The sequence below is a fragment of the Amblyraja radiata genome, chromosome 19 (genome assembly GCF_010909765.2).
Source record: "Amblyraja radiata isolate CabotCenter1 chromosome 19, sAmbRad1.1.pri, whole genome shotgun sequence".
Classification (NCBI taxonomy): domain Eukaryota; kingdom Metazoa; phylum Chordata; class Chondrichthyes; order Rajiformes; family Rajidae; genus Amblyraja; species Amblyraja radiata.
In genome coordinates, this window is record NC_045974.1 from 41,404,495 (window position 1) to 41,430,625 (window position 26,131).

At 41.6% G+C, this 26,131-nt stretch overlaps 1 protein-coding gene across 10 annotated transcripts in view; it reads right to left on the reverse strand.

The window, feature by feature from the left end:
* Positions 1 to 241: 241 nt before the first annotated feature.
* The window catches only part of st7 (suppression of tumorigenicity 7), a 192,463-nt gene continuing 166,573 nt past the window's right edge, over positions 242 to 26,131 (reverse strand). For 7 of the 10 annotated variants that reach the window (XM_033038314.1, XM_033038312.1, XM_033038315.1 and 4 more), the window contains 3 exons: positions 24,452 to 24,544; positions 22,685 to 22,824; positions 248 to 575 (listed from right to left, as the gene is read on the reverse strand). In XM_033038314.1, the coding sequence (XP_032894205.1) occupies positions 480 to 575; positions 22,685 to 22,824; positions 24,452 to 24,544 (329 nt within the window). In that variant the 3' untranslated portion in view covers positions 248 to 479. Of the gene's footprint in view, positions 576 to 22,684; positions 22,825 to 24,451; positions 24,545 to 26,131 lie in introns of all 10 variants that reach the window. The other 3 variants (XM_033038319.1, XM_033038313.1, XM_033038318.1) reach the window with 3 other exon arrangements.

Here is a 26,131-nt window from a genome sequence, read left to right on the forward strand (position 1 = left end):
GATCTCTCCAGAGATCTCCCTCTCCAGAGATGCTGCCTGTCCTGCTGAGTTACTCCAGCATTTTGTGTCTAACTTCACACACAAGATCAGTTGTGTAAAGTGATGAAGCTGGGGAGTGGATGCGTTTCCATGTGGTAAGAGGTGATATATTGATTATGCTAGGGTAGAAAATACAACACAATGCGACACAGATTCTGCATAATAGAACCTTGAAGAAATGTGCCCTTGTTTTACACAAAAGTTAAACTTTATTTTTGTGTATTTTTTATTTTTGTAGAATTTTGCTAATGGCAAAATAATAAAATAGAACAACAACAACTTTGTTTGGTACAACATAAAACATGTCCACGTTAGAACAAAACATAACATATAGAGTCTTGAACTCAGATTTTCATCCACTTTTTCATGCTGCCTTGCACTCTGCAAGATATGAGCTTGGCACAGGTGTCATGGTAATGTCCATCTAAAGTCCTTTTCTCCTAGATCCGTGTCAATTGGTGCCACAGGCTGGATGGTAAGATGCTTTCAACCTTTTCCATTACAAAGTTTAATGGAGCAAACAGCGTACTGAGGAACTGCAGAGATAAATAAAGGACAATACTGTTTAAGACAGAGTCATGAACAGGAGTCAAACGTTCAAAACAGATAGAAAACGAGAGATGTGGATTCAAAGGAATATTTCAGCAATTAGTTACAGTCAAGTAATTACAGATCACTTCAGCAAATGTAAGAATAATAGACCTCCGTAAAAATAAATAAATCTTGCAATAGTTGCACATCTGTTTCATTCTGCAGAAAGCAATACAATGGGTCAAGGTCCTAATCAATGATTTGGATGAAGGGATTACAAGTAACATTAGCAAATTTGCAGATGGCACAAAGCTGGGTGGCAGTGTGAACTGTGAGGAGGATGCTATAAGAATGCAGGGTGACTTGGACAGGTTGGGGGAGTGGGCAGATGCATGGTAGATGCATGGCAGATGAAGTGGATAAATGTGAGGTTATCCACTTTGGTATCAAAAACACGAAGGCAGATTACTATCTAATTGGCGTCAAGTTGGGAAAAGGGGAAGTACAATGGGATCTGGGGGTCTTTGTTCATCAGTCTATGAAAGTAAGCATGCAGGTACAGCAGGCAGCGAAGAAAGCGAATGGCATGTTGGCCTTTATAACAAGAGGAGTCGAGTAAAGGAGCAAAGAGGTTCTTCTGCAGTTGTCCAGGGCCCTAGTGAGACCACACCTGGAGTATTGTGTGCAGATTTGATCCCCTAATTTGAGGAAGGACATTCTTGCTATTGAGGGAGTGCAGCGTAGGTTTACAAGGTTAATTCTCGGGATGGCAGGAATGCTGAGAGAATGTAGCGGCTGGGCTTGTACACTATGGAGTTTAGAAGGATGAGGGGGAATCTCATTGAAACATATAAGATTGTTAAGGGTTTGAACACGCTAGAGGCAGGAACATGTTCCCGATGTTGGGGGAGTCCAGAACCAGGGGCCACACACACAGTTTAAGAATAAGGGGTAAGCCATTTAGAACGGAGACGAGGAAACACTTTTTCTCACAGAGAGTTGGGAGTCTGTGGAATTCTCTGCCTCAGAGGGCGGTGGAGGCCGGTTCTCTGGATACTTTCAAGAGAGAGCTAGATAGGGCTCTTAAAGATGGCGGAGTCGAGTTGGTCTCCATTCGTCGTTTTTTTGGAATCATATGGTGCAATACAATTGTAAAAAATAACTGTTTCAGGACTGGACGAGGGTTGGTCAAGACTATAAATAATGATCTCCTTTTCTTTTTTTTTTTTTCTTTTCTTTTCTTTTCTCTATTCTCTCTCTCAACTTTCTTCATTTACTCGTTTTCTTTTTTCACACACTATATATTTCACATCTTTCTATCCTTTACTATCTAACTTCTTTTTCTTATTCTAATCTTTTTTCAGTGTAATAAAAAAAAAAAAAGAAGTTGTACATAAAATGTATTATGAAAATATATATTAGGCACTTTGGTGCCATATGACTGTACTTACTTCTAATAAAATAAAATATTAAAAAAAAAAAAAAAGATGGCGGAGTCAGGGGATATTGGGAGAAGGCAGGAACGGGGTACTGATTGGGGATGATCAGCCATGATCACATTGAATGGCGATGCTGGCTCGAAGGGCCGAATGGCCTACTCCTGCACCTGTTGTCTATTGTCTGATATTTAATGGTGATTTTTCCTGAATGTTGCACTAACTGTTCGGTACAGTTTGTGCTACCATGTCATGGATAAGATGGCACAAATAGGAGTCTCCTTTTCTCAACAAAGCCTCCCTTAAACAATAATTTTCCTTTGAAATGTCAATGCTCTTATTTACTAATCGAATGGAGATTTCAATTCAATTAATTAATCAGCTGAGGAAAGATACAACATTAAAAATAAATTATAACATGTATTATTAATGCATTTTCCATCATTTTACGTAAAATGCAACATCTAACATCATTTGAGGAAATACTTTGCTAATTGTTCAAGCAGACCATTTCAAGGGACAATATTAGGTTCCTAATTCTACAATCTAACCAACAGATTAGTTTGCAGTCAGTTAATCAATAACTCTACATAAATTACCCTGTTGTTAATATTTGGTTTGAGCGTTAATAATGTTAAATCCAATTATTAAGCGCGAATTTAATATATCAATTGTACCTGAATGGATGTGAAATCATCTGTGCTTTTACACGTTGCAACAGGATCTACTTCTGGGAGAAGTAAACAACACAATCACACCAATGGGCTGAAGAAAGACACAAAGTGCTGGAGTATCTCAGCGGGACAGGCAGCATCTCTGGAGAGAAGGAATGGGTGACGTTTCAGGTTGAGATCCACCTTCAGACCCGAAACGTCACCCATTCCTTCTCTCCAGAGATTCTGCCTGTCCCGCTGAGTTACTCCAGCATTGTGTGTCTGTCTTCAGTGTAAACCAGCATCTGCAGTTTCTTAGTTAATTCCACAAGATCAAGAATACCACTATTGATTTAAAGATGGAGGTCCACATCCAGTTAACGCAAGCACCCATGGGCACGTCAACCAGAAGCTACCAAGCTGGAAATTATTTCATCCCGCATGGCACTTCATTAGCACTTTCTAACTTGTTTTTCTTCAAGACAGCAAGGGATTGGAACAGCCTACCAGCCAGCATCAGAGATCTCCAAAACATTAACACATACAAAGATGCAACTCCAGAGGCATCTCCATCTCGACTAGCACGAGCACCACCATCATGGTGCTGAGTGATGCTCTACCTAGAGGTTTTCAGCATATTACATCCAGATACAGATCCTACACACCCACGAGCCAGTTGTGATGAATGCTACCTCCCTGAGGTTACTATCTACAATCGTCAGTATTCTCCTTAAAGTCCCTTGAAAGAACATATTCCCTGGGCAGCACAACGGAAAAGCTTTTATTTCCCCCCCATCTGACCATTACCTATACACTTCTGCTGTTAGAATTTTGGTTGAAATCAGTTCCACGTGATTGACATCCGATCTAAATACTGCCATACACTTTTGATGGAAAAGTTTCATTCACACCCATGACTATAAATGTGTATTAAGTGCAACATTGGCTTTAATCCTTTTACTTCTTCACATAAATAAACAGGGTGCTGCAGGTATTCAAAATAAAAGTTAAATTGTCTGCAGATTCTCCCAGTAATCTCTGTTCAGTAGCTGAGTGGCAAAATGAAGAACTGAATAGAGGAATACTGAGCATTAGTCTATCTCGTTTACGAGCCGATTCTAGAAAATTAAATACCTGCTGAGGCACTAAAGTGGAAACAAGATATGGAATAATAATGTAGACCCAAAATGCTTTCAGACACAATAATGTAAGATTAGCATTCGGAGAATTGCAGAACCTCATTTGATGTTTTATCAAGTTTGGACATTCCTCGGCTCATTTTCACTGTAAATATGGGAACTAACTTTGTCAGTGCAATTTCTTATGAAAACTATCAGTAAACGTAAAAGATTGCCAGAACGTAGGTCCAACTTTGAGAATACTTAAGGGTTCTTATTCAAAATGATCTGTGAAGTGAATCCTTGGTCAGTGTGGGAAGCCAGCGAAGAAATTGTTGGGACCCCTGACAAAGATATTGCATCACCTTTAGCCAAGGGGGAAGTACTGGAAGACAAGGTACAAATGCTGCAAGGACAAGGCAGAGAACTACAGACCAGTAACCAATTACTGGGGGGGTTTCTGAAAGACAGGATCTACTAGCATGTGGATAGTTAAGGAATGATTAGGGATAGTCAGGATGGTTATGTACATGAAATCGTGTTTCACAAATTTGATTTTTTGAAGAGGGCACGAAGAGAATTGACAATGGCCGTACAGTGGATGTTGTCTGTATGGAATTTGACAAGGTACTGCATGGTCGGCTGGTCCAAAAGGTTAGATGGGTTAGCCAACTGGATTAATAATGGGCTTTATGGAAGGACTCAGAGGGGGATTGGTTTTCTGACTGTGACCAGTGGTATGCTGCAGGGATTTGTGTTGGGTCTACTGTTGTTTGTCATCTACATATATGATTTGGATGACAATACCATTAACGTGGTTAGTGAATGTGTTTATTGTTGGTGGTCTATTTGATCCACTGCTGGTGCAGTGGGCTGTGAGAAAGGCGACCTAAGTTTACAAAAAGATCTGGATCAACTTGGGAATTGGCCAAGGAATGGCAAATGGAATTTAACACTGACAAATATGAGCTGATGCATTTTGTAGAGCAGAGATACTTGCACCATTTGATCTTTCTGCTCTCCAGGGCCCTGCCACGTACTATCTTAAACCAGGGTAGGACTTAAATTACTGTTAGGACAGTAAATGGCAGGATCTGGAGAGTGTTTTAGAACAGAGAGACTTTGAGGTACATGTACACAGTTCTCTGAAAGTAGCAACTAATGTAAACAGAGTCAATGTGCTTGTCTTCATCGATAAGGTATTGAGTGCAAGAGTTGATAAGCCTCAGCTGTAGCTGCACAAGAGGTTGGTGAGCCCACATGTGAAGACAAGTGTGCAGTTCTAGTCACCCAGCTATTGGAAGGATGTAATTAAGCTGGAAAGGTGTAGAAGCATATTAACCAGGATATTACCATTACTCAAAGACTTGAGTTACAAGGGGAGACTGGATGAGGTGGGCCTTTTCTCCTAGACCGCATAAAGCTGAGGGGATGATCTTATAGAGGTATACAAAATCAGGAGGAACGATAAGGTGAATGGTCACAGTATTTTTCCTAGCATCGAGCAGCCCAGAACAAGAGGCCACTGAAGGTGAAAGGAGAAAGACTTAAGACTAGGGGGACAATTCCTGCACCCCGAGACTGGTGCGATGGGTCTGCCGGTGGGTGCAATGGAGACGTGTAAAAGACACTTAGATAATTACATGGATAGGAAAGTTTTGGTGAAATATGAAAACTTCCTGTTTTTCAATTTCAAGGATTAAAATTCGGCCAGGATCTTCTCAATCACAGATATATTCATAGCGTTTGTACAGCGTTAAAACGGTCCCTGGCCCATCATGCCATGCTGACCATTAAGCTTAGGTATAATAATCCCCTTGCCAATATAATAATAAAAAAATAATTTAAAAAATAATATATTAATTCGATATCCCTCAGAGACTTGTTTAGTTAAGCAACTGACAAGATGCCAGCTAAATGCTGTTACTGTTTCAGCCTCCACCATCTATCTTCTCTGGCAGCTCACTCTAGATAGCAACTACTCTTTGTGTGAAAATCTTACCCCTCAGACCCTTTTCAAATCTTCTCTCTCTCACCTTACACCTACTCCCTCGTGTTTTAGACACCTCGAGCAAACTTTGGTATCTCCCCATCTATGGCTTTCACAGATATATATACAACTATCACTCAACCTCTCAATTTCCATTGCTTGAGGGAAAATTGACTCGGCCTACCCAACCTCTCCTAACAACTCAAGCCCTCCAATCAGGCAGCATTCTTGAAATGCCGTTTTCTCCTGCCTGTCCAAGATATATTTTCTCGGGCTGCTAGCTGATGCTGAAAAATTGTTCCAACTTGCGTTCTCCGAAGTTTTTTTTAAAAAATCGCGGGACAATTTAATCGCTGGAGTAAAATAAAAAAGCGACTTCTAACGCAGTCAACGGCGACAACGGGACAGATCTCACATAGGGGACAAAACATAAGGTAAGTCGTGTATTTTACATATAAACTTGCTTCTTAGGATGACTTTAATCAAAATTTCATTTGTGAAAATGTGATTATGGCCCCATACGAACCGGCAGTGTTTTTCCTGCCGATATGGGGTTCAAATTCACCGTAAACCGCAACGTTCCAATCGATCGCGTTCCACCAAAACCCACTCGCAATATGATTAAAATGGCCATTAATTTACTGGAATTAAACACTAAATTCCTTCCATTTGGCCTATAAATTCATGACAATGAGATTTAAAAATCATGTTATATTGTTAATTCTTGACTGTTAATTGGACACTTAGGCTATTTAAAAATGTTCATCTTTTCTTAAGAAATGGATAGATGTTTAGATTTAGTAATTGAATATTTCTTGCTACAACTAGGTAACTAACTAATTATATGCTTTAATTTCAGGTCATCCAAGTAAGATTGTTTCATATTTGTTTCAGAATGCTTCAATCTATAATAACTGAAAATTTCTTTCAGTTCTCTTAATTTTTAAGAAAGTTATGGCCTTTTGACTGTCCTCGATCACAGCTTTTGTGTTGTCAATGGAAAAGCAATAGGGAACAAGATGCTAATTTCCGAGTATGAAAATGGCCATAACATTTTTAATACTGAAGATATGAAAGTGAATTAGGTGTCAAATTAAACTTCTTTTTATGCTTTATCTGATGGGATAAATTAAAGACTTGATTTTTAAAATCTCAAATGTTGTAACATTGCTAGAGTATTGTGCGCAGTTCCTGTCACCCACTCTATAGAAAGAATATGAAGTAGCTAGAAGCGATGCAGAAAATGTTTTATATAACTGTAATATGATGCCACAACTCTTCCACTCTTCCAGACGACGGGTTTTCTCCAAGATTAGTACTGTTTGCAGGTTAATTGGCTTGGTTCAAGTGTAAATTCTCCCGAGTGTGTGTAGGGTAGTGTTAATGTGCGAGGATCGCTGATCAATGCGGACTGGGTGGACTGTATTTCTTAAACTAAAAAGTATTCAGCATAATCCAGTGATTAATCTAGATACTAGGTTCAATCCCCAGACTGAACGAGGCTGTCTGATGTTGAGGAGTGGGTACAAGTACAGTACAGTGAGTAGGGCTGGATAAAGAAGATCGTCTTCACTGGTTCTCAGTCCAAAGTTTTCTCATGAAATGGATTAAACTGTGTATTTCCAATTGAAGAATTGCCGTTCAATAAACTCCGTGGCAAAGCTGATGCAAGTGTAATAAAAAGGGCCGTGTAGAGCGTGTGTGAAATTGGCTTAGGGACAGGAAAACTGTGTTGCGGAAACGGTTGTTTTTAGGCTGGCAATAGACAATAGGTGCAGGAGTAGGCCATTCGGCCCTTTGAGCCAACACCGCCATTCAATGTCATCATGGCTGATCATCCACAATCAGTACCCCGTTCCTGCCTTCTCCCCATATCCCTTGACTCCGCCATCTTTAAGAGCTCTATTTACAGTGGCTTGCAAAAGTATTCATACCCCTTGAACTTTTCCACATTTTGTCACGTTACAACCACAAACATAAATGTATTTTATTGGGATTTTATGTGATAGACCAACACAAAGTGGCGCATAATTGTGAAGTGGAAGGAAAATGATACATGGTTTTCAAATTTTTTTACAAATAAAAAACTGAAAAGTGTGGCGTGCAAAAGTATTCAGCCCCCTTTACTCTGATACCCCTAAATAAAATCCAGTGCAACCAATTGCCTTCAGAAGTCACCTAATTAGTAAATAGAGTCCACTTGTGTGTAATCTAATCTCAGTATAAATACAGCTGTTCTGTGAAGGCCTCAGAGGTTTGTTAGAGAACATTAGTGAACAAACAGCATCATGAAGCCCAAGGAACACACCAGGCAGGTCAGGGATAAAGTTGTGGAGAAGTTTAAAACAGGGTTAGGTTATAAAAAAATATCCCAAGCTTTGAACATCTCAAGGAGCACTGTTCAATCCATCATCCGAAAATGGAAAGAGTATGGCACAACTGCAAACCTACCAAGACATGGCCGTCCACCTAAACTGACAGGCCGGGCAAGGAGAGCATTGGTCAGAGAAGCAGCCATGGTAACTCTGGAGGAGCTGCAGAGATCCACAGCTCAGGTGGGAGAATCTGTCCACAGGACAACTATTAGTCGTGCACTCCACAAATCGGGCCTTTATGGAAGAGTGGCAAGAAGAAAGCCATTGTTGAAATAAAGCCATAAGAAGTCCCGTTTGCAGTTTGCCACAAGCCATGTGGAGGACACAGCAAATATGTGGAGGAAGGTGCTCTGGTCAGATGAGACCAAAATTGAAGTTTTTGGCCTAAATGCAAAACGCTATGTGTGGCGGAAAACTAACACTGCACATCACCCTGAACACACCATCCCCACTGTGAAACATGGTGGTGGCAGCATCATGCTGTGGGGATGCTTTTCTTCAGCAGGGACAGGGAAGCTGGTCAGAGTTGATGGGAAGATGGATGGAGCCAAATACAGGGCAATCTTGGAAGAAAACCTGTTAAGAGTCTGCAAAAGACTTGAGACTGGGGCGGAGGTTCACCTTCCAGCAGGACAACGACCCTAAACATACAGCCAGAGCTACAATGGAATGGTTTAGATCAAAGCATATTCATGTGTTAGAATGGCCCAGTCAAAGTCCAGACCTAAATCCAATTGAGAATCTCTGGCAAGACTTGAAAATTGCTGTTCACAGACGCTCTCCATCCAATCTGACTGAGCTTGAGCTATTTTACAAAGAAGAATGGGCAAAATTTTCAGTCTCTAGATGTGCAAAGCTGGTAGAGACATACCCCAAAAGACTTGCAGCTGTAATTGCAGCGAAAGGTGGTTCTACAAAGTATTGACTCAGGGGGGCTGAATACTTTTGCACGCCACACTTTTCAGTTTTTTATTTGTAAAAAAATTTGAAAACCATGTATCATTTTCCTTCCACTTCACAATTATGCACCACTTTGTGTTGGTCTATCACATAAAATCCCAATAAAATACATTTACGTTTGTGGTTGCAACGTGACAAAATGTGGAAAAGTTCAAGGGGTATGAATACTTTTGCAAGCCACTGTAACTCTTTCTTGAAAGCATCCAGAGAACCGGCCTCCACCGCCCTCTGAGGCAGCGAATTCCACAGACTCACAACTCTCTGTGAGAACAAGTGTTCCCTCGTCTCTGTTCTAAATGGCTTACCCCTCATGCTTAAACTGTGGCCCCCTGGTTCTGGACTCCCCCAACATCGGGAACATATTTCCTGTCTTTAGCGTGTCCAAACCCTTAATAATCTTATGTGTTTCAATATATGACTGAGACGTGAATATCCAAGGCAATATTTCAAAACCTACTGATGGCTCAAAACATGGAGCTGTGGTAAACAGTGAGGAGAATAAACATTGATTTCAAGTGGATTTAGCGAGGTTGCCAGGAGGAACAGACACTGGGGAGATAAAAGGTAATAGAGAATATTGCCAAATTATTTTGATGAGAATTAAGATGTACACAGAATTATATAAACAAAATTAGGCCCTTTAGCCCAACTTGCCCGCGCCGTAACTATGCTATGACCATGTTTGGCCCACATCCCTCTAAATCTTTTCCATTCATGTACCTGTCCAAATGTCTTTTTAATGTTGTTATAGTAGCTCAACTTCTAGTTTCCTCAACTACCTCGTCTGGCAGCTAGTTCTATATACTCACCGCCCTCTGTGTGGGGTCAAGGAAAGACGTTCATGTCACGGCCCTGCTTTCACCAATCTTTCCACCACCACGCACAAGAAGCACAAGACAGACGCCATTGTATGCAGATGCCGAGAAGTGTGTCAGCTCTGGCTGAACAACTTCTAATCTTGTGTGTGGACTCCATAAGAAGAAGAACCACCCTCTGTGTGAAAGTTGCCCCTCAGGTTCATATTAAATCGTTCCTGTCACCTGAAACTTATGTCTGCTGGTTCTTGATTCCCAGACTCTGGGTAAAAGACGCTGTGGTTTCACTGTCTGTCCCCTCATGATTTTATACACCTCTATAAGCTCACCCCACAACCACCTTCGTTTCGAGGAATAAAGTCCCAGCCTGCCCCTCCTCTCATAGCTCAGGCCCTCAGGTCCTAGCAACACCCTCGTAAATCTGCACTTTTTCCAGCTTAACGACGTTTTTCCCATGGCAGGGTGACCAAAACTGAACACAATACTCAAAATATGACCTCACGAACCTAATGCACAACTGTACTATAACATTCCAAATTCTATACTCAGTACCCTGACTGATGAAGGCCAATGTACCAGACACCATCTGACCACCCTATGTACAAGTAACGCTACCTTCAAGGAACTATGTACCTGCACTCCTAGATCCCTCTGCTCTACAACACTCCTCAGGGTCCTGCCATTCACTGTCAGCCACTGCCCTGGTTTGACTTCCTAAAATGCAACACCTCACACTTATCTGCATTAAACTTAATTAACCATTCTTTAACCATCCAGCTGTAATTTTTGATAGTCATCTTTGCTATTTCTGATACTACCGAATTGATTGTCATCTGCAATTGTTGATAAGCCAGAAACAGCAAAGGGCCCAGCTCCGATCCCTGAGGCACACCACTCGTCACAGGCCTCCAGGCGGTCTGAAAAACAACCTTCCACCATCATCTTTTGCTTCCTTCCATGTCAATCCCCTATCCAGTCGACTAGCTCTCCCTGGATCCCATGCAATCCAACCTTCCAGAGCAGCCTGCCATGTGGAACCTTATCAAATGCTTTGCTGAATTCCACATAGACAATGTCTATGTATTTTCCCTCATCAACATTTTGGTTATTTCTTTTTTTTTAAAACTCAATCAGATTCACATTGTGTAAAACCATGCTGACTATCCCTAATTCAGATCCTGTTCATTCAATGGATCCTATCTCTCAGAATACTCTCCAGTAACTTGCCCGGCACAAATCTTAGGCTCACTCAAAAAACAATATAACATGAAACAGACATTCCAAAATGGATGATAACTGTACTAAAGGAATACAGGACTAGAGAGAGCTGGCTTTTATAAGCACAAACCTTTGAAGCTGGCAGGACAGGCTAAAAAAGTGATTAACAAAACATATAGAATAATATGTTTATATATAAAGCAAAAGGGCATAAATGTGAGTGGGTTTAGTTGGACCCAGTAAAACAGTGGCATGGTTGAAATCATTTTACGAGTGACTCATTTTATAAACTGCAACAGAACTGCATGCATTTTACAATGAATTACTCATATTTATTGCCAGATTCTTTCTACCATAGGAATGGGAGGGAGTGTTTTCCACTGGTCTGGATGAAAGCAGCTTCAACATCCAGGGAACCCAACATTATCGGTATGCCAGAATGTCAACAATACGCCAGGAGATTGCAGACAACTAACTGTAAGTCAAATAAGGTTGTTATAGTAGAGGGATTTCAACTTTCCCAATATTGACTGGGTAAATCATAGTGTGAAAGGTTTAGATGGGGTGCAATTTCTCAAAGGTGTTCGGGAGTGTTTTCTCCAGCAATATGTAGAGGGCCCCACGCGTGAGAGGGCAACACTTGATCTGGTCTTGGCAGGGGAGCTCTCTTAAAGTCCAGAATCAATTCCACTGTCTTAAGAGCATTGAGCTCCAGGTTGTTGCGATGGCACCAGGACGCCTGTTGTGTCACTTCCTGTCTGTGGGCAGATTCCTCCCCATCCTGGATCAGTCCATTCAGGGTTGTGTCGTCCGCAAACTTGAGAAGCTTGACAGAGGAGTCTGTGGAGGTGCAGTCATTGGTGTAGAGAGGGTAAAGGAGAGGGGAGAGTACGCAGTCTTGCGGTGCTCCTATGCTGAGGGTCAGCGGGTCTGAGATGTACTTTCCCAGCCTCACATGCTGCTTCCTGTCTGTCAGGAAGTTGGTGATCCACTGACAGAGGGGTTTAGGCACAGTCAACTGGGAGAGTTTGGGAGAGTAGTAGCTCTGGCACAATGGTGTTGAATGCAGAGCTAAAATCCACAAACAAAATTCTTGCATAGGTCCGCTGGCGGTCTAGGTGCTGGAGGATGAAGTGCAGGCCCAGGTTGACTGCGTCATCCACTGATCTATTGGCCCGGTATGCAAACTGCAGGGGGTCCAGCAGGGGGTTTGTGATATTTTTCAGGTGGGCCAGCACATCTTTCAAGGGTCTTCTTGATTACAGATGTCAGTGTGACAGGCCTGCAGTAATTTAGACCAGTAATCCTTGGCTTTTTGGGTACAGGGACAATAGCGGAGACTTTGAAGCAGGCAGGGACAGTGCAGGTTTGCAGGGACTGGTTGAAAATGTCTGTGTAGACCGGTGCCAGTTGTTTGGCACAGAGCTTGAGGGTAGAGGGGGAAACATTGTCCGGTCCTGGAGATTTCCGGCTTTTCTGTCTCCTGAATAGCTTCTCCACCTCCTCAATTTCTATTGTTAGTGATGGAGATGTGGCCAGACTGATGTTGGGCAGCAAGGAGGGGGTGGGTAGTGAACAAGGGCTCAGTCTTTATAGACTGGAGTCAGGCTGCAAGTGGGTGTGAAGTGGTGATTGGAGAGGGGTACTGGGGTTATGTTTCTGTCTATCGAAGCTGCAGTAGAACTTGCAGTTCAGGTCGTTGATCAGCTGACGATTGTCCAAGGAGCGTGGGGTTTTCCTCTTGGAAAGTTATTAGAGAGGGATAGGATATACAGCCATTTAGACAGACAAGGGCTGATTAAGGATAGTCAGCATGGCTTTGTACATGGGAGATCTGTCTCACAAATCTGATTGTTCTCTGAAGACGCGACCAAAAAGGTTGATGAGGGTGTGAGCTGTAGATGTTGTATACATGGACTTCAGCAAAGCATTCAACAATGGTCAACATGGCTGGCTGCTCTGGAAGGTTACATCGCATGGGATCCAAGGAAAGATAGCTGAATGGATAGAAAATTGGCTCCATGGAAGGAAGCAGAGGGTGGAAGGTTGCTTCTCGGACTGGATGCCTGTGACCAGTGGTGTGCCTCAGGGTTCGCTGCTGAGCCCGTTACTGTTTGTGATCTATATAAATTACTAGACTAAGTGGGACCCGTTGGGTCCCAGCATCACACAGGAGGGCTGGTCATCCAACGCAATATTCCACCTCTCCACCAATTCTAATATTGGTGGCCAGTTGGGGGGGGGGGGGGGCTTTCTGGAGCGCTAGTATGGGTGTTGTGGGCTGAAGGGACTGGTTTCCAGAGGGCTAGTATGCAAATTGTGCGCCAAATGGATTCTTGGGCTGGCGTCTCAGTCAATCAAGCCTGTTGTGCTGACAACTCACTCACTCACGGCTGGTGAGCTGATAGTTGACTCACGGCTAATCCTTGAAATTCTATTTCAAGCAGGGTATAAGGCCACCAAATTCAAGTGCAGTTTCTTACCACTTCTAGCAGGGTGCAAGGCCACCAAATTCAAGTGCAGTTTCATACCATTTGAAGTAGGGTGCAAAGCCACTAAAGACAGCGAGTCGTGACCTCTCCCTCCTCCATCTTGCAGAGACTGAGCCACACCCACATTTCCGGGTTTTATAACCCCTCCCCCCCCCAAACCGGAAAAGGTGTGGCTTTCATGGAGTGATTGACAGGAGAGAGATTCTCAACATTTGAAAAAAAACTAATAACACTTTTATTTTTCATTGATGGGAAGAATTCTCTGCACCTGCTCAGCGGAGGGGGACCGAGTAAGATCACAGCCGTAAGTGGTAGCGTTTTATCTAAAATCAATATACAGTGCAAACAGGAAGTAAGTGCATTTACAGTAGTGCCTTTTAACTTTAAGCCAAAGCACTCAAGCCACCATTTGCAGTAACTAGTGCATTTCAACTTCATGCCACCATTTGCAGTAACTAGTGCATTTCAACTTCATGCCACCATTTGCAGTAAGTGGTGCCTTTCAACTTCAAGTCAATGCACCCACGCCACCATTTGCAGTAAGTAGTGCCTTTCAACTTCAAGCCAAAGCACACACGCCACCATTTGCAGTAAGTAGTGCATTTCAACTTCATGCCACCATTTGCAGTAAGTGGTGCCTTTCAACTTCAAGCCAAAGCACCCACGCCACCATTTGCAGTAAGTAATGCCTTTTAACTTCAAGCCATTGCATCCAAGCCACCATTTGCAGTAAGTAGTGCCTTTCAACTTCAAACCACACCCAAGCCACCATTAGCAGTAAGAGGTGCCTTTCAACTTTAAGTCAAAGCTCCCAAGCCACCATTTGCAGTAAGTAGTGCCTTTTCTACTTCAAGCCAAAGCTCCCGCCACCATTTGCAGTAAGTAGTGCCTTTCAACTTCATGCCACCATTTGCAGTAAGTGGTGTCTTTCCAATTCAAGCCACACCTAAGCCACACCCAAGCCATCATGTGCAGTAAGTAGTGCCTTTCAACTTCAAAGCTCCCAAGCCACCATTTGCAGTAAGTGGTGTTTTTCAACTTCAAGCCACACCCAAGCCACCATTTGCAGTAAGTAGTGCCTTTCAACTTCATGCCAACATTTGCAGTAAGTAATGCCTTTCAACTTCAAGCCATTGCACCCAAGTCACCATTTGCAGTAATAGTGCCTTTCAACCTCATGCCACCATTTGCAGTAAGTGGTGTCTTTCAACTTCAAGCCACACCCAAGCCGCCATTTGCAGTAAGTACTGCCTTTCAACTTCAAGCCAAAGCAACCAAGCCACCATTTGCAGTAATAGTGTCTTTCAACTTAAAACCAAAGCTCCCAAGCCACCATTTGCAGTAAGTAGTGCCTTTCAACTTCATGCCACCATTTGCAGTAAGTAATGCCTTTCAACTTCAAGCCATTGCACCCAAGCCACCATTTGCAGTAAGTACTGCCTTTCAACTGCAAGCCAAAGCAACCAAGCCACCATTTGCAGTAAGTAGTGCCTTTCAACTTCAAGCCAAAGCAACCAAGCCACCATTTGCAGTAATAGTGCCTTTCAACTTCAAGCCAAAGCTCCCAAGCCACCATTTGCAGTAAGTAGTGCCTTTCAACTTCATGCCACCATTTGCAGTTAGTGCCTTTCAACTTCAAGCCACAATTTGCAGTAAGTAGTGCCTTTCAACTTCAAGCCAATGCACCCACGCCCCCATTTGCAGTAAGTAATGCATTTTAACTTCAAGCCATTGCACCCTAACCACCATCTGCAGTAAGTAGTGCCTTTCAACTTCAAGCCACACCCAAGCTTTAGAACCAATAGACATTTTTTGCAAGCTTAGAACCAATAGAGACATATTTTTGCCAGCTTTAGAACCAATAGACATATTTCTGCAAGCTTTAGAACCAAGACATATTTTTGCAAGCTTTAGAACCAATAGAGACATTTTTTTGCAAGCTTTAGAACCAATAGAGACACTTTTTGCAAGCTTGAGAACCAATAGACATTTTTTTGCTAGCTTTAGAACCAATAGACATTTTTTGCGAGCTTTAGAACTAATAGACATTTTTTTGCAAGCTTTAGAACCAATAGACATTTTTTTGCAAGCTTTAGAACCAATAGACATTTTTTGCAAGCTTTAGAACCAATAGACATTTTTTTTGCAAGCTTTAGAACCAATAGAGACACTTTTTGCAAGCTTGAGAACCAATAGACATTTTTTTGCTAGCTTTAGAACAAATAGACATTTTTTGCGAGCTTTAGAACTAATAGACATTTTTTTGCAAGCTTTAGAACCAATAGACATTTTTTTGCAAGCTTTAGAACCAATAGACATTTTTTGCATGCTGTAGAACCAATAGACACTTTTTGCCAGCTTTAGAACCAAGAGACATTTTTGCTAGCTTTAGAACCAATAGACATTTTTTGCTAGCTTTAGAACCAATAGACACTTTTTTTTGCAAGCTTTAGAACCAATAGACACTTTTTTTGTAAGCTTTAGAACCAATAGACACTTTTTGCAAGCTTTAGAACCAATAGACACTTTTTGCTAGCTTTAGAACCAATAGACATTGTTTGCAAGTTTTAGAACCAATAGACATTTTTTGCAAGCTTTAGAACCAATAGACATTTTTTTGCAAGCTTTAGAACCAATAGACATTTTTTTGCAAGCTTTAGAACCAATAGACATTTTTTTGCAAGCTTTAGAACCAATAGACATTTTTTTGCAAGCTTTAGAACCAATAGACATTTTTTGCATGCTGTAGAACCAATAGACACTTTTTGCCAGCTTTAGAACCAAGAGACATTTTTGCTAGCTTTAGAACCAATAGACATTTTTTGCTAGCTTTAGAACCAATAGACACTTTTTTTTGCAAGCTTTAGAACCAATAGACACTTTTTTTGTAAGCTTTAGAACCAATAGACACTTTTTGCAAGCTTTAGAACCAATAGACACTTTTTGCTAGCTTTAGAACCAATAGACATTGTTTGCAAGTTTTAGAACCAATAGACATTTTTTGCAAGCTTTAGAACCAATAGACATTTTTTTGCAAGCTTTAGAACCAATAGACATTTTTTTGCAAGCTTTAGAACCAATAGACATTTTTTTGCAAGCTTTAGAACCAATAGACATTTTTTTGCAAGCTTTAGAACCAATAGACACATTCTGCAAGCATTTTAGAACCACTAAGGGCACTTATATTTTAGTAGACATGTGTTCAGTGTTATTCACAGCTCAGAGAAACGTGACCCTCTGCCTTCCTCCATCTTGAAGAGACTGTGTGGCACACCACTTCCTGGTTTTATAGTCCCTCCCCCCTGCCGCCAGCGGGGGCAGCAGAGAGAATGGGGAATTTTGTAAAAACATTAATATCTCTGTCATTTTTAATCGACTGGAAAAATCCTCGGCACACATGCGGCGGAGGGGGGCTCTGAGCAAGGTGGCCAAAAATGACGGCCGAAGGTGGCGGCGTTCTCTCGGAAATCGCAGCACAGATCGTCAAAACCGGTCAAGAACAGACTTTTAGTAATATAGATAGATGAACAATGCATCTCCCATGCTAAACCTCAACATGTGAAACCTCATAATGTATTTGTTACATCGTCAATTGTAATTAATGATCTTCCGAGCAGGCTCAATGTTAGTACTGCAAACTGACTGGTGAACTAAACAGACAAGTAAATAGAAAGCCTGCAGACAGCAGCTCCATTGTCTGCCAAGCCATCTCTCACACACCTGAGGTTTCTTCAATGCTAAAAAAGCTATCAATCAGATCTAATGCTTCAATAGCAAAATGCCCGGTCAATTAAGCAGCATGTCTCACTGCCAACCAGCAAACTATTTTCTCCCTCCTGAATGCTGCCACATTAACAGCAACATGAAACCAAAAGGAGCAGCCTATCATGTGCAGAAGTCCTATTTACAAATATCTGTACAATATAAATGCCAGGAAGGCAGAGTTGATGGCAAGCCTTCTGAAATGTTCTTTATGCAAATTTAACTTTTAATTATAAAAATGCATAGAGTAATAACTAACCAACGAGAACTTTACCACAAGCAGTGGAAAAAATGAAAAGTCAATAAGTAGCATCTAAAAAGACACAATTGAGGCAGCCAGGAGCCATGTACCCTTGTCTGCATTTTTATAGAAGGACATACTGACTTTATCGAGGGTGGTGATGAAGTCTGTCATTCCAATTTAATTTCCAAATCCAGTTTCCAGACGGCAGGGTCATAGGTAAATATCAGAATTAAATCTCTCTTCTGCGGGCCACTGCCAGGCGTTTTAAAAAATTGCATCAAGAATAATGAAGGAGATATGAACAACTCACTGAAGCATGACAATGAGAGCCATTATTGCTTGGTTGATGAACCTGCATCTTGCTGTATCTATTTCATGTCCCCAGTCTAGAGAGTTAAAAGCCAAAAGGCTTCACACTCAGAACAACGGGCACCGTGCCATAAACATGTGAAAGTTCATGTGATAGGAGAAGAATTAGGCCATTCAGCCCATCAAGTCTACTCCGCCGATAGGCACAACAGGCTGGAGTAACTCAGCGGGACAGGCAGCATCTCTGGAGAGAAGGAATGGGTGATGTTTCGTGTCAGCACCCGTCTATTCCGCCATTCAATCATGGCAGATCTATCTCTCCCTCTCAGCCCCATTCTTGTGCCTTCTCCCCATAACCCCCGACACTTGTACTAATCGATGTATTCAACATTACAGCATAAACCCTAGGATAGTAGAGACTGTCAGACAATGAGTCATAGCTCACACCATGAGCTACGTCTCTTTTGCCAAACCAGCATCTGCAGTTCCCTGTATCTCCACGAACTAAGTACAGCCACGTCACACAGGTGAAATCCTTTGATCTGACTTTGATCTTTCAAAATGCCCACTACATCCGTGTGGACTTTTATAACGATGCCCTCATGTGAAATGAAATAAAGACAAAAGTGAGAACATAATAATTGTGTAGTCTTGGGCTGGAGCTAGTCTTATGGCTTCTGGCATTTATGGCTGACACTTTGTGTTTCCCGATGACCATACAGATTGTTCTGTGGTTTAGCAAAGGTGATAAACATACGGGTAACATCAAAAAGAACTTTAATGGCTCAAGATAATTCTAAATTGTTTCCTAATACCATTGAACTACAAAGGCCTTCCACTGATTACTGCATACAATTAGGACAACTTGCAAAAAAAGTTTATATAAAATACATTTTAGAACGGGATTGTAATAATTACATTGGAGAATAAAGGTTATTCATTAAAAATTCATGTTAATTTATGTCATGGCTATTCCATTTTTTATTGCTTTGAATAATGCACAACAAACAATTAACAGCAGTGGCAGTGTCAACAACTATCTTTCAATGCTTGTCATTGTAAACTGCTACTTCAGTCACTGCTGCCACTGCCAAATCAGATCGTAACTGTCTAACTCAAAAGAGGCATTTGTGCTCGAGCCACTTTAGTCCAATTGGAGATCGTGCTATCAGCTCAGGTAAAGGTTACTGAAAGATCAAAGAAATGTGACTTTGATATGTCTACAGTGATCACAAGCAAAGATCTTATAGCGACCTTTGATCACAAGGGTCCTTTAGGTACCCACACACAAGCATCATCACTTGGCAGTCAAGGGAGCTTCTATCATTAGACTTATTGAGTAACACAATGGTCACACACCAGCCCTGACACAAAAGTCAAAAGCTGAGCACCCAGGGCTCAGGTGGTTTAATATGTTAAGGTCAAAGACTTTCATGTTGTGACCTGGGTTCAAATATTGTCACAACTTTGACATCAGAGCACAGCTGTTACCCGAGGTTGGGGACTGGGTAGATTAAATTTGTCAGCTCAAGGCTCTCTGGCTCATGTGATAGGTGCATTTTGTTAAAGTTAAGGGTCCTGAAAACTCCAGACATTCTTTGCAATGCTTCAAGTGCAACAGTTTTTACTTATTAAAGTTTCTCTTTTAAAAGCCAAGCAGCCTTTGACCCAAGCTTTCCCACTTAACACAAAGGACGCAACATCATGATGATACTGTCAATGATTGCCAAGAATTAAAATCTTCTTCATTTACTAATGCAACCTCAAAATGAAGAAATGACTTACTTCCCCGACTAGAGGCCAAATGTGAATCTCTGACAGTCATTTCTGACATAGACACAAAAAGCTGGAGTAAATCAGCGGGTCAGATAGCATCTCTGGAGAAGGGTCTCGACTCGATACGTCACCGATTTCTTTTCTCCAGAGATGCCGTCTGACCCGCTGAGTTACTCCATTTTTTTGTGTCTATCTTCGGTTTAATCCAGCATCTGAATTTCCTTCCTCGTCATTTCTGACAGTTGCCTTAACCTGTGCACTCAGCTAATTGAAGTCAGGTACTACTATTCATCGCAATCTAATGCTGCACCCTTCGGCTGACAGCCGGGCTCTCAGTACTGCTGAGACCGTAAAACAGTTCGACAGATTCCTGGTGTTGTCAGTTAATCTCCTGAAAGGCACATTAAAATAAATGTTTGTGATTATTAATACTTTTTCAATGGCTCTCTATTTCTTTGGGTAGTACTCAGTAGATTATGATGAAGAATGGCATCTCCATTGAATTGAATTGAATTATTTATTGTCACATGACAAGTCACAGTGACATTCTTTACTTGCATACGAGAGATATAGGCGATTATGTACGGTTTATCATCGTTACTTTTTTTCATATCTTTCATTCATTGTTCTTTATCTCTCTACATCACCGTCTATATCTCTCGTTTCCCTTATTCCCTTCACCAGTCTGAAGAAGGGTCTCGATCCAAAACGTCACCCATTCATTCTCTCCAGAGATGCTGCCTGTCCCGCTGAGTTACTCCAGCTTTTTGTGTCTATCTTTGATTTAAACCAGCATCTGCAGTTCCTTCCTACACAGTACTGAATGAGGTGGAATCTTGTGTCAGAATGAGGTGCCGATGAATGAGGTGAAATCTTAACGCTCAGATGACCAGATGACCATAAAAGAGTGTCAAGGCATTGTCCAGGAAAGAGCGGGGAAGTTACAAGCACTTTTAATGTTGTCAAATGTAATAAAGATGGAGATACAAGATCGATGTTAAAAACGAAATCTGACACTGAGCCACATAAACTGACATTCAAACACAGTCAAAAACCTGGGCAAAAAGGTGAAGATGAAGATAAAGAGAAGATTGAGGAAGAAGAGGGGGAGAGAAGCTGGCCTAATTTGGTAGTTAGATGTGGGGAAAGTGATGGAAAATGTATCCAGTGGACAAGGGCCCAAAGGGATAGTGGTCAGCCATAGCTAGTGGTCAACCACAGCTAGGCTTCTGCTGAGGCCACAATATCAATGGAGTGGGAACAATAACAATGCAGCAGATGTCAGTGCTGCACAATCTCCCAATGCCTTGATCTTGTAGATCCTGATCTCAGGAGCTGTGCGTGTGCAGGTTGCATGTTCCCGCCTCTGGTTTTCTCCCATGCCTCAAAGACGTGCAAATTGGTTGGTTAACATTCCACTGGAATGCCCTGGTGGTCAGGTTTCAGTTTAGGTTTTATTATTGTCCGGTGTATCGAGGTGCCATGAAAAGCTTTGTTTTGCACGCTCTCCAAACAGATCAGATATCCCATACATAAATACAACCGAGTAAAGTAGATAAAGCAAAGGGGAAGATATAGATTACAGTTTGTGGTGGAATCAGAAGCGAGTTGATGAGAATGTGGGGACACTAAAACTGGGATTAATGAAAGATGATTGGTGGTCATCTCGGATTCATTGGACCAACACCCTGCGTCAATGCCCAAACGCTCTTTGGAAGTCATCCACTATTTACTCAAGGATGACACGAGCTTTGTTGCCAGGTGTATGGTTGTCTGCAGAATATTACAAGGATGGGCGGCACCGTTCCGAAGGGCAGTCGCAGTGACGCAGAGGTAGAGTTGCTGCCTCACAGCGCTTGCAGCGCCAGAGACCCGGGTTCCATCCTAACTACAGATGCTGTCTGTATGGAGTGTGTAAGTTCTCCCCATGACTTGCATGGGTTTTCTCCGAAATCTTTGGTTTCCTCCCACATTCCAAAGGCGTTCAGGTTTGGAGGATAATTGGCTTGGTTTAAGCGTAAATTGTCCCTAGTGTGTGCTAATGTGTGGGGATCGTTGGTCCGCGCGGACTCGGTGGGCCGAAGGGCCTGTTTCCGCGCTGTATCTCTAAACTAAATTAAACTAAAGGAAAGCCTACAGGATCAGTGAGGTAATGATAAACCTCGCCGAGTTTGATTTATTGTCACGTGTACTGAGGTACGGTGAAAAGCTTTTGTTGTGTGTTAACCAGTCAACAGAAAGACTATACATGATTACAATCGAGCCATTCACAGTGTAAAGATGGGCCCATTGGAGGAATTCTAAGATTGGAAACAAAAAGGGGAATTAAACCTGGAATGGCAGCAGAAGAGTTGGAATCTCAGTGATGTAAGGTTGGTAGGGAAGAATTCCCCCACAAATGACCCTTAAATAATTTAGTTATTTAATTACTATTTGAAACGTCACACTTGCTAAGCATTCTTCACTCTCGAACAGGTTCAATGAGTCATCTCCCCTCTGTACACTGCTGCTGCTTTCACATGATTACATTATGACAGTGACTACCTTTCAAAACATTTACTGGCTCTTTGTGATGTTTTATGGTTGCAACAAAAAAAACGAGACAATGAATATTTGCTCTCTCAAGGCAAGAGCAAGCTCACCAAACTGAGAATAACAATTTGTCCTAAGTAATGTCAGCAGAACAGATTTCACCATGGAATCGACAGGATTCATGTAGAAGTCGGAGAAAATCAGAAATTATATTTCAGGTCGACCATGAACTGAATAAACTTCAATAAAAGATAACAATACTACTACAAAGAACATTTCTCAAGTACTTGGAATACGATCAATATATCTCAGTACCGAGGGTGATAATGCTTTTCGTAAATGCCTTGTGCAATGCAAATATATTTTAAGATGGACGAGGTCGTAGAGTGCAAGCAACTAATGCAAAGTGTCAATGGATGTGCACAGATACTTACAGCTTTTGCAAACACTCCCATGAGCTCTGGAAACTGATGTGTGAGGAGGGCCAGCATGGCAGTGAAGGAACACAGGCCTGCGGTGAACAGGATGAAGAATGGCAGCTCCTTCTTGGGGTACACTGAAACTTCATGAAACGCTGGATATGAACAGACAGCATCAAATAGGTAGAGAGAGAGAGAAACAGATGGACAGGACTAAAATGGAGCAATGCACAAAGAAACACGTTAAAATGGAAACAGGAGAGTGGACAAAGCAAGAATGAGAAACCAAGAAAAGATGTGATAATATAGGAAAGCGATAGGAATGAATGCATATATATATATATATATATATATATATAAACACAGCTTTATTTAATATTTTTGATAATGGAATGAAATGCATCCTTTTTTAAATTAGTCTTTTTTTTGCATTCAGACAGATAACACAGTGGATTTAAACTATGAATGAAACACAATTCAACAGGATAGGAAGGTGAATAGCTACTCAGATATACAAAGGGGTGAGATAGCTGCAAACATATAAGGTGCCATTTTATTATACATTAGAATATTATTTTATTATTTTTCATTTCCATCTTTTTAATAAAGCAATCCAAAGTATACTTCCAAGCTAGCTAGTCAAATGTTGATGCAATGTAAAATGTGAAATTGCTTTATGTAAGACTTGGGAATAAGGAGAAACAAGAATGAGGTTGGTGGTGGAGGAGGCAACAGGTTTTATAATGTAGCATCTTTAATTTGAAGTGTATCAAAAGAAACTTCAATTGTATAGAGTATTGAGAAGGCAGGCACGGGTTATTGATTGGGGACGATCAGCTACGATCACAATGAATGGCTGGCTCGAAGGGCCGAATGGCCTACTCCTGCACCTATTTTCTATGTTTCTATGTATTTATGGAAAAAGGATGGACTTGTCTGGTGGAAGAGATCAGAAGGGCTGGTGTAGACTTGGTCACTGGGCATTGGCTTTGACATGGTTTTAAAACAGATTAAGGAACAAATTCCAAAGAGTGAGGCATAAATAGATGAATTGTATCATCAATAATGAAATGAAGTCAGAATGCAGGAAGAGAAAGAGACAGAGTGTTGGAATATAAAGCAGTGGGATAATGACAGAAGCACAGAGCTGGATAATATTGCAAGACAGATTGGAAAAAGACCAGGATGAATTTCCAGATGAAAATTCGATTTTAAGTTCAATTCTTTGAAGATTGCAAACTACAGGAAGGATTGATTTAGGCACCAAACCTGTGTCGTCTCTTCAACAAAACCATCGAACCTGTACTACTTTGCTACTTCATGCCCATTTCAATTAACTAGCTACTAAATGGGAAGCCCATGTAGTTTGGTGAGAATAAGAGTGATGAATAAGTGGTAAAGAATATGTGCAGATTAGTTATTAATATCCGTGGCTACAGAATATTTGGTTGTGATGGAGCATGTAGATTGTAGACAGGCATTTTGTGTGTATAAAAAGAGTAAAGATGAAGTCATAGATCTTAGCAATAAAACAAAAAGAAAGGAAATAGAAAATGCAAAAGCAAACATGTATTAGAATGCAGAGGTATGTTTACAGATACACCAGTAGCAATGTGAGCTGATGGGCACAACCTGACAGACAAACCTAGCCCACTGGGAAAACCAAAGTTGTATGAAGTGAAATTTGGAAGTGACTTCAAACACAAATGTACAATTAACAACCATCACCATCTCAAAGAAAACTCCAGCTAAACAGAAAGATGGATGACTTCATTAACTTACATGGCAGCAGTTCTCTGTCAGCCGTCTCTGTGCAGATTGGATATGGATAGAAAAGATGACCTTTTTCCAATGGATAGGGAATCATTCGGAATGCTGAGGAAATATTGTTGTCATAAACATACATTAAATTACATCATGTTTTAACACATTTCCTCATTTCAGACTATTTTACATAGTCAATCTCCTTTCCACTGCAAGTATTTTATCCATTTATTTATTTGAGAAAATCAAGACACAAAACAGGAAGCATACAGAGTGTTTAAAGCAGAGCTCTAACTAGATGGTATTTTAACCTGCTGGTGAAACAGAGTTTTGCTGAACACCTCCGCTCAGTCCGTCGAAACCTACCTGATCTCCCAGTTGCTAAGCACTGTAACTCCCCCTCCCATTCCCACACTGACCTTTCTGTCCTGGGCCTCCTCCACTGTTAGCCGCTGCAGATGCAACACCTGTCGCTATACCGCCTCGCTCGACTCTGTCCAAAGACCCCGACAGTCCTTTCAGGTGAGGCTGAGGTTCACTTGCACCTCCTCCAACCTCATCTACTGTATCCGCTGTTCCAGGTGTGGACTCCTGTAGATCAGCATGACCAAGCACAGGCTCAGCGATCGTTTCGCTGAACACCTCTGCTCAGTCCGCCTAAACCTACCTGATCTCCTGGTTGCTAAACACTTTAACTCCCCCTCCCATTCCCACAGTGACCTTGTGAGAGTGAGGCCCAGCGCAAATTGAAGGAACAGTACCTGCATTCCCCCTCTCCCTCTCTATCCCTCCCCTTTCCTAGTTCTCCAACCAGTCTGACTGTCGATTAAATGTTATCTCAGTTTGCTTCATTGTCACCTTCTCTGAGCGAACAGTGATCTATTCTACATTCCCCTTTGATGCCTCGTTTTCACACCTTACACTTCCTTATCTCTCTGTCTCACTTTCCCGACTCTCTGTCTGAAGAGGGTTTCGACCCGAAGCGTCACCTATTCCTTCTCTCCAGAGATGCTGCCTGACTCGCTGAGTTAATCCAGCTTTTTGTGTCCATGTTAGGATCTGTAACACTGTGGCCTTCTCATCGAGTCCACACACAAGATTAGTTGTTCAGCCAGACCTGAACACACTTCTCGGCATCTGCATACAATGGTGTCTGTCTTGTCACTTCTTGTGCGTGGTAGTGGAAAGATTGGTGGAAACAGGGCCACAACGTGAATGCCCACCTTGACCCCCACCTCTGTGGTGGAAGTAGCGTTAAACAGGCACGCAAATGGGAATTAGACAGGGAGAATCTGCAGAGCTCGGGGAATGTGCCAGGGGATGCTCATGAATGGATTGTTCCACAAATGGATGCCGTGTTCAAAGTGCCTCAAGCTGTGTTGCAAGATTTCTGTTCCATGATTCTAAACCAGGTATAATAAATTTACTAGTAAAAGGCAAATGTAAATTGCTCTTGCGATGGTTTGACTGGACATTATTGGGAAATGTTTTCAAAATAAACAAGAAACATTCTCTGGCCTACAGTGACAACCTAACAACTCACGTCACCAGTTCACGTTGGATTCTGGACCAAATTCACCAGAGAAGTAAGCACAGCTTTTTCCTAATCAGTGAAACATTTTGGTTTAAAATTAGGAAATATCCTTCAAACAAAAAAGGTGCATGGGAAGAAGAAGAATTCTGCAAACTAGACAGATT